At 40.1% G+C, this 14,468-nt stretch overlaps 1 protein-coding gene across 1 annotated transcript in view; it reads left to right on the top strand.

Annotated features, from left to right (window-relative positions):
• Window positions 1–6,417: 6,417 nt before the first annotated feature.
• Window positions 6,418–14,468, top strand: part of samd10b (sterile alpha motif domain containing 10b) — a 55,874-nt gene continuing 47,823 nt past the window's right edge. Inside the window, exon 1 of the mRNA XM_063464547.1 lies at window positions 6,418–6,747. Coding sequence (XP_063320617.1) covers window positions 6,735–6,747 — 13 coding nt within the window. The 5' untranslated portion in view covers window positions 6,418–6,734. The remainder of the gene's footprint in view (window positions 6,748–14,468) is intronic.

Genomic DNA, 14,468 nt, shown 5'->3' with positions numbered 1-14,468 from the left:
GCTCAAGTTCAAATCAAGCATCAGAAAAGGGAAGAAAATTGATTTACAGGGTTTTTTTTCAGTTGCTTTGGTGCAATTTTCACAGCAGAAAACTCATTCTCACTTCACTTAGCACAGTTCTCAGTAATGCGTTCCCTCACCCATATTAGACATTCTCATTGTTTTTACACACACTGCTTTTGTTTCTACACATACTTCACTACTAAATATATTTGTTATCGTGTTGATGAATTTCTCACCTTCTCATCTGACAACTCATCGAAACAGTTTGTGTTTTTGGCAGTAACAACTTTAGGTCGCTCAGTTTACTGCATGCTGCCCAGCATTTTATTAGTGTTTTCTATCAAATTACTTTTTTTCCTCATTTTTTTTCCCTCATTCGTGCATTTTTTTTTTTCAAATATGCATGAATGAGGAAACACAGTAATGCACTGGAAGAGGTTTACTTGCAACAAATAGAAATACAAACTTTTAGTCTTGTGTCACAACTGCTCATCCAAATTTCCCTTTCAAGCACATCCCAAGGATGCCCTACTGGACTGAGATCTGGTGACTGTGGAGTCAATCTTTTAATGTCTAATTTTGGGGAGTCAGTGCCAAATTTTGCCTTGGTTTCCTGTTCTTAGCTGACAGCTGTGGCCCCCAGTGTGGTCTTCTGTTGCTGTAGCCCACCTGCTTTTTACAGACAGATGTGTTGTGCTTTCAGAGATGCTCTTCTGTATAGCTTGTTTGTGATTAGTAATTTTTTGAGTTACTGTTGTTCTCCTATCATCTCAAAGCAATCTGGCTATTCTCGTCTGACATCAACAAGGTATTTTCACCCTGAGAACTGCTGCTCACTGGGGAATTTTCCCATTTCAGACCATTCCCTGTAAACCCTGGAGATGGTTGTGCAGTAAAATCTCAGTACATCAACAATGTCTGAAATACTCACCAGCCCGTCTGACATCAACAACCATGCCACGTTCAATCATCTTTCATCCTTATTCTGATGCTTGGGTTGAACTTCAGCAGCCTGTCCTGACCATGTCTACATGCTGAAATGCATTGAGTTGCTGTTGATGTGAAAGGCTGATTAGATATTTGGATCACTGTGAAGTGTAGGGGAAAAGGGGTACCTAATAAAGTGGTTGCTGAATGTATGTAGCATGACTTTACTGGACTATACCTTAGTTGGTTCTATGTTCTCAGACTGTGTCTATTTTCTTTGTCTGTTTTCTGATGCATAATGTTTCACAAGTATCATTTTGCTTTTCTCCATTTCATCAGTTTTTTGAAGTTTCAAAAAAATCCTTCACATTTCATTTTTGTTTGTGAAAAAATGTTATTCTACATTATAGTTTTTCTCAATCGATTTGGCTCAGTTCTCACAGCAGAAAAGTCATTCTCACCACTCTTAATGCATTCTCGAAACAGTTAGGGGATTTTTCATAACACAGACTCACCTGTGCAAAACACACTCCAACAACCAAAACCTTTTTCACATTTACCAAAACATGAATACTTCAACTCTGTGATGAATGAAAAAAAGATTCACCACCTTTTAAAGACTGAGTCATCAAAGTGTTTAGTTTTTTTCTCAAAACCTTACTGCCTTTGGAAAGAGTCTTAAAAAATGTAGGCTGAATGGGAAGTGAACATTTTTCAGGCATAAAAATGAAATGTGAAGGATTTTTAACTAAATGAAATTAGAGAAAAGCAAAATAAAACTACCATAAAACAGACAAAGAAAATAGATACAGTCTGTGAACATAGAACCAACTAAGGTATAGTCCAGTAAAGTCACAGTACAAACATTCAGCATCCACTTTATTAGGTATTAGGCACAGTAATCCAAATATCTAATCAGCCTTTCACATCAGCAGCAACTCAAAGCATTTAGGCATGAAGTCATGGTCAGGACAGGCTGCTGAAGTTCAACCCAAGCATTGGAATAAGCATGAAAGATGATTGAATGTGGCATGGTTGTTGATGTCAGACGGGCTGGTGTGGGTATTTCAGACATTGTTGATGTACTGGGATTTTCCTCCACAACCATCTCCAGGGTTTACATGGAATTATCTAAAATGAGAAAATATCCAGTGACCAGCAGTTCTTAGGGTGAAAATACCTTGTTGATGTCAGAAGAGAATGGGCAGATTACTTTGAGCTGATAGAAAGGGAGAAGTAACTTACATAACCACTCATTACAAACAAGTTATGCAGAAGAGCATCTCTGAAAGCACAACAGCAACAGAAGACCGTGCTAGGTGCAACACCTGTCAGCTAAGAACAGGAAACTGAGGCTACATTTTGCACTGATTCCCCAAAATTAGACAATAAGAGATTGAAAAACACTGAACTCCAGTGGCCTCCACAGTCATCAGATCTTAGTCCAGTAAAACAGCTTAGAGGAAGGGGAAATTTGGATGAGCAGCTGACAAATCTTCTGCAGCCGTGCAATGCTATCATCTAAATATGGAGCAAAATTTCTAAGCACTGTTTTCAGCACATTGATGAATCTATGTCACAAAGACTTGAAGTATTTCTGAAGGTAAATGACGCTCCACCTTGAGGCTGGCAAGGTGTAACTAATAAAGTAGCAAGTGAGTATATATGCATAGTATATGCTTGTGTGTAATTAACAGTGCCATGACATCAACCTGTGACACAAGAGTATGTATTTCTATTTGTTTCCAATTAACCTTTTCTGAGAACATGTGTTTATATTAGCTTTCAGCTGAAGATGAGGTTCCTTAATGTCACTGTAAGTCTGTCACTGTCAGTGAAAAAAGTAAAAGGTTTGAAGTAAGTAATTTGAAAATACTCTCCAACAATGCTGCAGAGTATTAAGGAAAGTGAGAGACACAATAGCAGTGTACAGTGTAGACAGACAAAATAGAAAGGCTAATGTGAGTGGAGAAATGTGTTAATTAAGAGTTAGTGAGAATGAAGTTCCTGATGTGAGAACTGCACCAAAGCGATGGAGAAAAACTGTAATTAGTAAAAATCTGTACACAGTACCTTTAAAATCATTGTATTTAACCCATGGACACATTAATGGCATCACTGACATTCAGCCACAAGGATGACATTCTTGATTTGCTTCATATACAGTATTTAACGTAAACATAAGACAAACAAGAATAAAGCTCTTCTGTAAGACTTCAAAGACCTTTGCAGTGGTGTGGAATGAGGTCATGACCCCCACGTGGTCAGCAGAGTCAATTCAAACAGCAGAGTTCAAGAAGGTCATTAAAGAGACAGCAACATGGTTACACTGTGCACATTTGCATGGGTGTGGCTACTGTGAAAGAGTTTGTGGCATCTGAATTGTGTTCCATCCCATCCTCCTTCTGCATATGTGCAAATGTATACGTGCATACATGTATTGGGTGTGGAGCAGGCGAAAAGAAGTAGTGATCAGGGAGTGGTAAAGGGAATATATCTCTCAAATGTGTCTGTCATCTTTTGGTCCACATCCGGAATAAATCTAGAAAGGGGACGCAACACTTTCAAAGGAGGCCTCTCCTCAATATGCACACAGAATTGCCAAATACTCTCCCAAGTCTTTGATTAGGAAAGCAGCTCAGGGTCACAACTTAACACTATAAAGTGGATTCCTCTCTATCATCTGCACTCATCTCAGTGGAGTAAATAGCTTCCTATGGGAATTCATTAGATTGCTTTCACTTTCACCAGAAAAAAAGCATCCCCCCTTTCAGATCACATTAAGTGTAGAGAGAAGACGACTCTTCTGTTTTACTGATATCCAACCTCTTTGAATCTTTTCTGTTTCTGAGCCATTTAGATGCACCCAAGGTTTATCCGGTCTTCCCTTGGCTGCCCTTCTCTATCCATTTTACTGTTGTATTTGGCACTATTATTCTTCACTGCCAACTCAGGGACAGCCACTCACCATGACACCAGCTTTGGTGAGGCTGATGCCACACTCCACTATCAATAGCTTCTCTGTGCTTCTCGAGGAAGGGCTCTCTTTCTCCCTCTCTCTTTGAAGGGAGCTCTAACACAAACCCAAGACACTCCTTTTTCATCAGCAGCTGCAATCTGGTTGTTAGCAGTACAAGCATACTGCTTGCTGCTGTTGTTTATGTTGTTGGAAAGCTCCGTCTACTTTTCAAAAAGTGCATTTTTAAATGGCATGTGTGAATGTGTTTGTGCTGCATGCATTTAGATTTTGCTAGTTTTGCACTGTCCGAAGCAAAAGAACCCAAAGAAAACAAATGGCATGGAGTTAGGGTTGATAATGCTGGTACAGCATTATCAGAGAAATATTAATGGTTTCATATATCAGTTATACTGAATATCGTACTGTAAAATGCATGGAGGCAAACACTCTCTTAGTCACCATCACTCTAACCTTTCACTGATACTGCTTATCTCACTAAAATGCTTTAACAAAACTCTCAGCTTGTGCTCCTGCTGCCGACTGAAGAATGAATTATAAAAAGTAATGAATGACTACAAACAATAACACTTTTCATGTCCCTCTGCTGTTGTTCGCTTCTTTATCTGCACTGACATACCTCTCCCCCCTCCCCCGCAAGAGTTGCTCATACTTTAGCTGCTGTGTTGCTGTCACCTGAGACCCTGTGGTTCTTAGCAAGTTTGTCTCTCTCTTGATCTCTGTTGGACCCGTTCTATTCATTATTCAGCACACAGACCACCCTCTGAATTAAAGATGCAAGGGTTCAACCGCTCAATTTTTTACATGACAAAATGTCCTTACAGGCATAGAGAACACACTTCTAAATTAAGCTCTGACTCTGTGAGTGTGAGGGAGTGAATGCAAATGTGTGTGTATTTGTGTGTGTGCATGTGTGTGTGTGTGTGTATTAACATTATGTATACAGTAAATCTGTGCATGTGTGTGTTGGCGTGTCTGGCAGGCTCACTCCCAATCAGCATGTATTTTGGTGAAGCCCTGATGGACCAGCTAGTCCTTTGTTCCTTGTTGTTCACCCTTTGATGATCCAGTGCAGTGCCTGAGCTTTAGGGAGGGCCCCCATCTTCTTCCGCAGACTGATGGAGTCTTTCAGGGACATATCTCTCGACTGTTCTACACACACAAAAAAAAGCACTGGTGCAGAGCAATCTGCATGTATCTGAATGCCAGCAGAATCAATTAGTCGGATATGCTGTGAGATTATATTGACAAAGACACGTTCACAACTTTCTCCCATATTCTCCGCTTTGAAGTGAAGCTCGGTTGTTTGACGGGCAAATAGCAGCTGACGTGGATGTCTACAGGGGGGTGGCTGTTTTTAGGTTTTGCTGCCAGAGGATCTCTCCACATTTCTGCTTCTTGGTTTGTGGTTTGAGACCTTCTGCTCACATAGATGGTAGCAAAAACATGTACTTAAAATTTCTTCTGTTCTTTCCACTCAATGGAGAGGACCAGTTTTTGCACACACACACAGACACACAAATAAACTAAATTAAACACTTCATTCATCAGCGTACTATTGTGAAGGCAAATAAAGATCCATAATGTCTTCTTTGATTTGAGTGGCTCTAATGTAGTGATTTGCACATTTGCCTAACAAGCAAAAGATCTGGTTTGGTTCTGGGAGTAGACACAGATCCCTTGGGAGGAGTGCGGACAGTGACAGATTTACTGATGGTTAGAAGAAGTGTGCTGATAATGGCAGGGAAAGAATGAACGGATGAAAAATAACATATCTATTGTAAAGTCTTTCAGCACTTCTTCACACTATATTTGAACTACATTTAAACGTTTAACAAAATTGGTATGAGGAAACATGTTTAATATAACAGGTGATATCAATATTGGAGCAGTCCCAAAACAATCAGGTTAAATTTAGGCAAAGAAAGTTACAGTGACAATGTGACTGCATAATTTTCTTTAGATAACATTTGTGTTGGTAGCTATAGTAAAAAGTGAGCAAAACTCACTGACTATACTGCCCCGCTGATGCTGTTTTCATTTGGACCGTTCTTCTTCCTCCTGTGGGACCCTTAGTGGAACCACAATGCTGCAGTATATGATAACCAGGACTTTGCTTTCTGTAATGGTTCATTTTATCTGATTGCTGTTCCAGTGTGCAGAACTTGGAAACTTTAGGCTGAGGAAACTAGAAGGTTTCAAACAAACATCAGAGAAAACTTCTATATTATTATTATTATTATTATTATTATTATTATTATTATTATTATTATTATTATTATTATTATGGCAACAATAATAATAATATAGTTGGAAGACGAAAGTTTTTCTGGGCATTTTTAAGAAAAAGGGGGTGGGGGGTTCTGTGTTATGAGAATCTCTATCGTCGCTCGTGATTTAACAAAAAAGAGGCGTGGATGTGTTTGTGCGTGGGGTGAGAGAGAAAGAGAGGGGGGGGGGGGAGAGAGAGAGAGCGGTGTCTGTGTCCTATAACAGCTGGTGTCGGGGCGTAATGACCTTTTGTCTCCAGCCGGTCAGGTACGGAGAGAGGGGGGGCGGAGATACTGAAGGAGCAGTTTCATAGCGGACTGGTCCCGGCATCCCGGAGACCAAATGGCCGTGAACCGACAGAGAGGAAGAGTGTGATCTAGGTTTTTCTTTTCTCCCAGTACTAACAGCAGTAAGAGCTGTCTCCATGCTCACATAGGTTAGAAGGGGCAGGAAGCGCTCTTCATCTCTCACGCTCAGTAGCCTACATTTTATCCGTCTGGCAGAAGAATGAGAGAGTCCTGTTGACACCACGGAGAGATACACGCTGAGACCGACTATGGCTGTGGACGGTAAGAGCGCCTACTATTCCCTTTACTAGAGCATCTTACCCAGATCCACAGTGGGTATTCATACGGGGCATGAGCTGGTCACTAACTGTGACTTTATAAGCTACTTTGGGGTTTTCTTTGACATCATATCACATTTGCACCACATCTTTTATTTTTTATAGAACATTTATGATGCTATTTTTTTGGCAAAAGAGAAATAAAAATGCCTTTAAGTAGCAGGAAATGTTTCTATGGAGATTATTTTATATATGTTTTCTTTATTGTGGAATAGCCTCTAGATTTCAACTATCCTCAGGAAAAATAAATAAATAAGTAAATCTGCAAAGTTGTTTCTGACAGGATTTCAGGTAAGAACTTTTCAAAATAAATGTGGATTTGGTCTTCTCTGTCACGTTAAATTTACCTTTGAGAAAAAAGACTTTTAAACTTGCATGTAGTCAAAAATACCCAGCTGTAACGTGCAGTTAAGCAGCCAAAGTCTTTGTTTTACAGGAAAGAAGACTGTATTGGAGGTTCAGTGTTACCCATGGTTTCTTTGTACTTGATTGTATTTGTCCAGCGTCTGGCTCACCTGGATACATTACCAGCTGAAGAATAACAATGATGCTGTATTCTTTGTTATTCATGCTTTTGTTTTGCTGTTACACAAGTATGAAATATGACTTCATCAGTCATGTAAGCACAATAACCCACCCCCATCCTTTCAAAGCAACACCAACCCCACCCCTCACAAAACAGAATTTGTTGCTTTTAGATCTGGATTGAAAGGATGGCATACACTACAAAGAATGGCAATCCATAGCTCTCTCTTTTCTTTTTTGTAGAAGGCTGCGGTGGCTAAATCTGCTGATCGATCTGATGACTGTTCTTCATTCATAATTACTGTTTTGTTTATGAAAAGCTAGAAAAGAAACTGATAGTAAACCACAAAAGCTGTTTAGCAGCGTTGTTTCGCTTGGAAACATTACTGAAATTTAGATTTTGCGTATCAAAGCGATGTCTTTATAAACCAAAATTCCTCTGAAAACATGCTGAAATAAATCCAACCCGTTTTTTCCTTTTGTTTTTTGTTGTGAGGTCACATTTTATGCAGCCTCAGCTCAAAACAAATTTCTCTTTACAGAGCTCTGATTGTCTTCCCCCCCACCCCACTTACCCTAGCTTCAGGGGACAAAACTAATTAGACATTAATATACTGTGCAAAAAAAGCTCTTCGGTGTTTTTTTGAATTGTTTGTACCCTTGTTTTTTGTCCTGCCACTTTCTCTTTCCCGCGCTTGGCTGGTTGGTGTTAGCTCCAGGCTAACTAACTTAAGTGAAGCCTAATCAGAGCCTCTCTTTGCTCAAGGGCAATAATGTGTGTGAGAGCGTTGGTGTAGTGCCAAGTGGGTTTTCCATCTGTCCTCTGTCTACTGAAGCAGGTTAGCTCTTCATTAGCATGACTGCAAGGTGGAGGCTCAGTCAGATATGCATACGTGCATACTGACACATTGGACAATCCATAATTAATCCATAGTTTACTTAAGCATCATTAATTTACTCAGAGCCTTGGGTGCTGATGCTACCCTGACACTGCTGTGCCACTTAAACTTTAATGAATATGGGTCCAAAAAGACTGTATCACTGCTTGAAGACATGCATAGGGATGACTATACAGCTAGGAAACGATATCAGACTTACTAACATCTGCAATAAATTATAGGGCACAGATACTTATTTAAGAAGATTTTCTCTCTTATTTAAAACTTTTAGAAAGAAAGTTTAAGAGTCTATTTGAGGAATTTATATAATTGTTAACCGAGTTTACATCCAATTTGTGAACTGTGATTACTTTTAGTTGGGTACGTACAGAACCAAAGCGACACTGACTGATAATGCATTGCATTGATTTTCATATGCCAGGAGACTGTAGTGTTATTGTGAGGTAGGCTCTCGGCAACCGGCCTGTGACACTATCATTTACAAGGGCTGATCTGCATTTTAAATGGTATAATAGACATTTTGCCTCATCTTCATGTAAATTGCTGAGGGAATTACATTTTCCTCCTTGCTGCCTGCTGCACAGCAAGTCAAGCTATATAATTATATTCCCCTCTACGTTAGGCAATTCCGATTGGATGAAATTCATCAGATGTTTGCTTAAATCATCCAGGACATCTGGCTCTGTTGTCATATCTGAGATAAGCAGCCATACAAATGATCCAAGTGGGCCACTGTGCCGTCCAGTGCTCATTGTTTAGGATGAGCAGGATTTTTTTTTTTCTCCAGAGGAGAGGACAGCAGGCTTCATCCCATGTTCACATTAGCGATAGACATGGGGGCAACCCAGTGTGTGTCCTCCAAAAGGCAAGCCTGGCCAAGCCCAGCAGCAGCATATCCAAAGATTTTGGGCCAGTATAGAGCATTCCAGCATGGTTTCCATCCATCCATAATACAGCGAGACATAAGCACACACACTCAGACATACAAAAAAAAAAAAGCCAAAAGCCATGCCTACCACCAACCTGACAGGCCCACACAGAGACAAGCGCACAGCTGGATCTGAATCTATAAACAACACATTTATTTGTGTGTCTCTCTCTGGGCATGTTGGTAGAAAGCCTGCCAAAGAAGGGTCGATAGTTGCTGTTTGCCGTGGTTCATGATGGACACCTACTGTAGGATGGGGGCTTAAACATGAGGAATGTTTGTACTGTAATTTTCTTCTAATAGACAGACATGCTGCAGCATTATTTTCTTTTAATTACTCTGAAAATGTAGTTCTGCCATAAAATAATTCATAAAAATGAACAACTATGGCCTAGATACACGCTATTGTGTTGTCCTTCCTCTAAATGATGGTTAACCCTTTCTTCAAAAGCCCCAAAGCACAAATGCATAGCGTTTCTTCAGATCAGGTCACACCATTGTGTGCTCATTTGGTTTTAAATGAACTGCCCCTTTCCACTGAGAAGCCAAATATGCGCACATGCTTTGGTCAATGCATCCATTTGTGTTTGTATGTGTGAACATGTTGATGAAGCATAAGGGAAGCTAACACCCCTCTGAGTGGGGCGCTGCGGCAGGAGGAGTGTTAGCTGTAAACAGACAAACTTTGTTGTTTTCCTGGTGTGTGCTATATCGCCTGCTAGAGAGTGCATCCATTTGGTGCTGGAGCCAAATGTGTTTGGGGCCTCTGTAGTTGGGTAATATGGTAATGGTGTGCTAACCCTCTCAGCTACAGTGGCATGGAGGGGTTATACAGCAATTTCATGTGTTTATGCTTGTCAGGGAGCGTGCAAGCTGTTAACCTCTTTGCCGTGTCCATCATCATCCCGTGCTTCCTCACAGCAGGAGGGTGTGCCACTCAATATAATGCATGGAGAATCCTCTTTAACACACGCATGCACACACACTCATGCACTCCAGTCATCCATCATCAGCTCTCTGATCCACTGCTGCCCTGCAGCTGCACCTGGCACGAGCATGTGCATTTTAGACTCACAGAGAGTGGAATAAAGACTAAATTGACAGAGGGATAGAGGAAACAGGGGGGGATGTGTTTGTGTAATCTTGTACAGTAACTGGAATTCCCAGACTACATTAACAAGAGCCCTGAGAAGTTTCCATAAACTGTTTTATCAGCTGAAGGATATATTATTGTTATTAGTTTCTTCATAGCTTTGGCTACCATTTTTTCAAGTGATGATATTCTTGTAGCTCACTCAAGAGAATACTGAAATGATTATGTCTGTACATAGTAATGTATGTTTATAATAGAAAGGCTGGGCCATAATTTTGTAGTTTGTCCTTTTCCCACCTCTTCCATATATTGTAGCTAAATCGACTGGATAATATGAAGGAAATGATTATCTCATGAAACATTTGAAATGTTATTTTAAAAGAAAAGTATGATATATGATATGACATCATCATGGCATATGAAAAAAATGAGAAAGTGACCCTTTCATTAGAAAATATTGATATGAGAGTACCAATGAAGCATTTATTATTAGAAAAATATGAGATGTGTATTCAGTCTTATTTTTATTTATTTTTGTCTATAAAGGAAACCTGTAATATCTTTGCATTACTTAAATTTTAACTTTATTTTTTAAACCAATTCAGCTGCTGATAATTTGATTAGAGGTTGTAGTATGTTATTCGAGAAGCCTCAAGTGTCATCCACTATTATGCTCTCCAAAATAATTAGATATTTTTGTACAAAATAATTTTAATTCCTCAATAAGCTTCTTACCCCCTTTTTATATGTTCTGGTTCATAATGATATTTCTGCCTTTCTGGGTCTCATCAGTTATACTGGTGAGAATAACTTGTGGGCAAAACCACAGACTTTGGTTTTGACTTTGGTCATCTTCATCTTCATCTTTTTTTCTTTTTTTTTTAAGAAATCCCAAATAGAAATCTACAGGAGAACTCTATAACAGCAAAGATGGCACTGTCCCACCAATATTCCTAAACAGTCAGAACCAATAAACTAAAAATAATTTTTTTTGACTGCACATCCGTGATGTGAATGTCCGATTCCACCACATCTCAAATGTGCTCTATTAGTGTGATCTGGTGACTGTGGAGGCCATTTTATTACTGTGAACACATTGCCATGTTCAAGACAACAATTTGAGATGATATAATCTGCATTATCCCACTGGAAACAGCAGATGGTACACACATAGAGATGGTCAGCACCAATACTCAGGTAGACTGTGGTGTTTAAACGATGCTCAGTTGGTACTAAGGGGCCCAAAGATTGCCAAGAAAATATTAAATATCCCCCACACCATTACACCACTGATACAAGGCAGGATGGAATCATCTTTTCATGGTGTTTGCACAAAATTTTGACCCTGCCATCCAAATATTGCAGCAGTAATCGAGACTCATCAGACCAGGAAACGTTTTTTATTTCAATTTTCTGTTCTCCAATTGTAGTGAGCCTGTGTGAACTGTACTTTCCTGTTCTTAGCTGACAAACAAGGCATCCAGTGTGGTCTTCTGCTGGAATCTGCTGCAGTCTGTTCATTCTCCTTTCTGACATTAACTTGGCCTTTTCACTCAGAGAACTGCTGCTCACTAAATATATTTTCCCTTTTATGGACCGTTCTTTGTAAGCTTTAAAGATGTCTACACAGGAAAATTGCAGTATGTCAGCAGTTTCTGAAGCACTTACTAAAAACCTTGATACTGAAAACTTGTTTCTTTCCCATTCATTTGAAACTATGCCTAAATGTCTAAATGCATTGAGTTGCAGCCACATGATTGTTGATGAGATATTTGTGTTAAAGAGCAGTTGAAGAAGTATACCTAATAAAGTTTTAGGCGAGCTCTTGTACTTGTTACGTTAGTAAAGTTTTAGGTAAGTGAACTTCTCTTGGTTTACTGTTTTATAAAAAAAATGCTCAAAGCCCTAAGCCGAGCCAGGGATATATATATGTATTATCATTCAGATGATTTCCCAACATGGCTGCAGATTGGTAAAACTTCCTTCAAGATGAACTTTGGTAAAACTAGAGAAACATGACTTAAGTTGCACAACTCACTTGGTAATTCAGGGTGGAGCCAGTCGTATTAGTAACACAATAGGAAGTTTAGATAAAACTCAGGTATCCATTAGTGTTGCTGTTGGTGGAAAACATTTTCTGAGATAATGATGTAACGTTTTTTTTAGTGGCTCCGTGAGACCAACCGCCAACTGCTTTAACCTCTGACCCGATGTGTAGGACTTAGATGGACTCAGTACGGTTCAGCGGATAAACATTTCTGCTTTAATCCTGCAGGCCTTTCGCAGATTGATGAAAGAGTAAAAGAGGAGAAGCCTGTTTCGGGGTAAATAAGTCGCGGATTAACAAGAGCAGAGTGCGGTGGATTTCTGAAAGATTCTGTTCTGAGGCGTCACACCTCAACTGTTTTCATTGAGTCTGCCCCGTGCCCTCATTGCTACCAATGCTATGCCTGTAATACTTTGCCAGATGACAAGGCCTCACCTTCCCCAAATTCTTGTCCTGGCTCCAACTTTTCTCCCGCCTCTCCCCCCTCACTGCTTCCTTTCTCTATCCTCTTGCTGAATTAAAGTGCGCACAGGCCCATATCCAATTTCTGTATTTTAATTAGCCTTCTGCACACAGAGAAGGATCAAGGGAGAGGAGCTGAAAGGGTGTAGGGACAGAAGAAAAAGAGAGAGATGTAATTTTTCTGAAGGATTGCACTAATTAGCTATAATTTCATACAGTGGTTGTATCCCCCATGCATCACTCTGTTGTTACTTACCGATTTAATATTTCTCACTGTATTTTCCCTCACTCGCATACTTGATCAATTTAATTACTGAATTTTGGCTGTTGTGATAAAGCATCTGTGTAGTTTTATTTTTGACCATTATTGCGGTAGTTCAGTTGTAATGACTCGCATTATTGTTTATTTCTGCTCTCCATCATTACCATCGGTCCCGAGAAAATGAGATAGCAGCAAACGGGAGGCCATGTTCCACTAATATCTTTGTGTCCTCAGCCTCATCCTTGGCCAGATGTCTTTCAGCCTGCATTTTCAAGGAGAGCAGTCAACCCCTTTCCCTCAGTCGCTAACTCTCCCATTAGAGTCTGCTAAACAAACAGCCTAATTAAGTGTGGCCTTGTGTGATAGGGTATGCTTGGAGCTTTTTACTCTTTGTTAATAGGTTGGCCTGCTCCTCCTACCAAATGCTGGGGGTCAGTGAAGCTTGTGGAGCAGATTGCCCATTACACCAAATGGCTAATGGCTCCAGCTACACCCTAACAATGCATACCTCCTTGCATAGTCAGGAGCACAAGTCACATTCATTCATCCACTCGAAAAGCAATTACATTACTCCTAATAATAACCTAGGAGCGTGATGTGTGGCAGGGTCCGTCTGCATGTGAGATGTGTCTTCTACATCGGTTTACATGTATATATTAAGCCACTGAAGTGTGCTTGCGTGACTTTGAAATTGAACAAGTTTAAATCTCGTTCCTCCCGTACCTCTTCCAAAAATAGAAATCAATTTTGCGTTCCGTCTTCCCCTCTTATCAGACACTTAGCTGTTCCCTCTCTTTCTCTGCTCCAGCCTATAAATCACGCTTTTTAATCGCTCTACCTCCATACGGCCCACCTTATGTTGCGCTGCTTTTTCCTTCTGTCCATATTCCACTCTTTCCCTTCCTGCTCTGTTCCCTGATGTGTATTATTACAAAGTTCCTTTGAATATACAGCAACTGGCAGGGTCTATAGCCTCCTCTGGCTGTCACGGTGCTGCTCGAATAGGCCCTCAATTTACCATGTCAATAGGCAGCCAAGTGTCAGCCGAGGTGGAGAGGAAGAGTTGTTTAAATGCAGCTCAACGCACAGTGACTCTCTTTAAGCCAAGCAGTATGCTCTCTAGTTAGCTGCATTTACCCCCACACATTTATACAGTGTTTTAATTCACAATTTTATATGTTCTCAATATATCTTTCTCAAATGCACTTAATTTCCACTTCCTTTTCATCATCTTTAAAGACATTTTTGGAAACATTCCTGTCTGGCTCTTCTCCCTTCCCTATGGTACCTCTCTGAAGTTACATTAAAAAGAAGCCCCTCCCCAGCCACGTCAGTTCGACAATTCTTTGCATGCTTATTGAACATGTGACATTTTCACTTCACAAACTTTTTCTTTCCTTTTTTCACTCCCATGCTTACCAAACCCAAGGGAAGCTCTGGCTGATGAAA

The sequence above is a fragment of the Pelmatolapia mariae genome, linkage group LG20 (assembly GCF_036321145.2).
Source record: "Pelmatolapia mariae isolate MD_Pm_ZW linkage group LG20, Pm_UMD_F_2, whole genome shotgun sequence".
NCBI classification, from domain to species: domain Eukaryota; kingdom Metazoa; phylum Chordata; class Actinopteri; order Cichliformes; family Cichlidae; genus Pelmatolapia; species Pelmatolapia mariae.
This window is presented reverse-complemented; position numbering and strand designations above follow the sequence as displayed.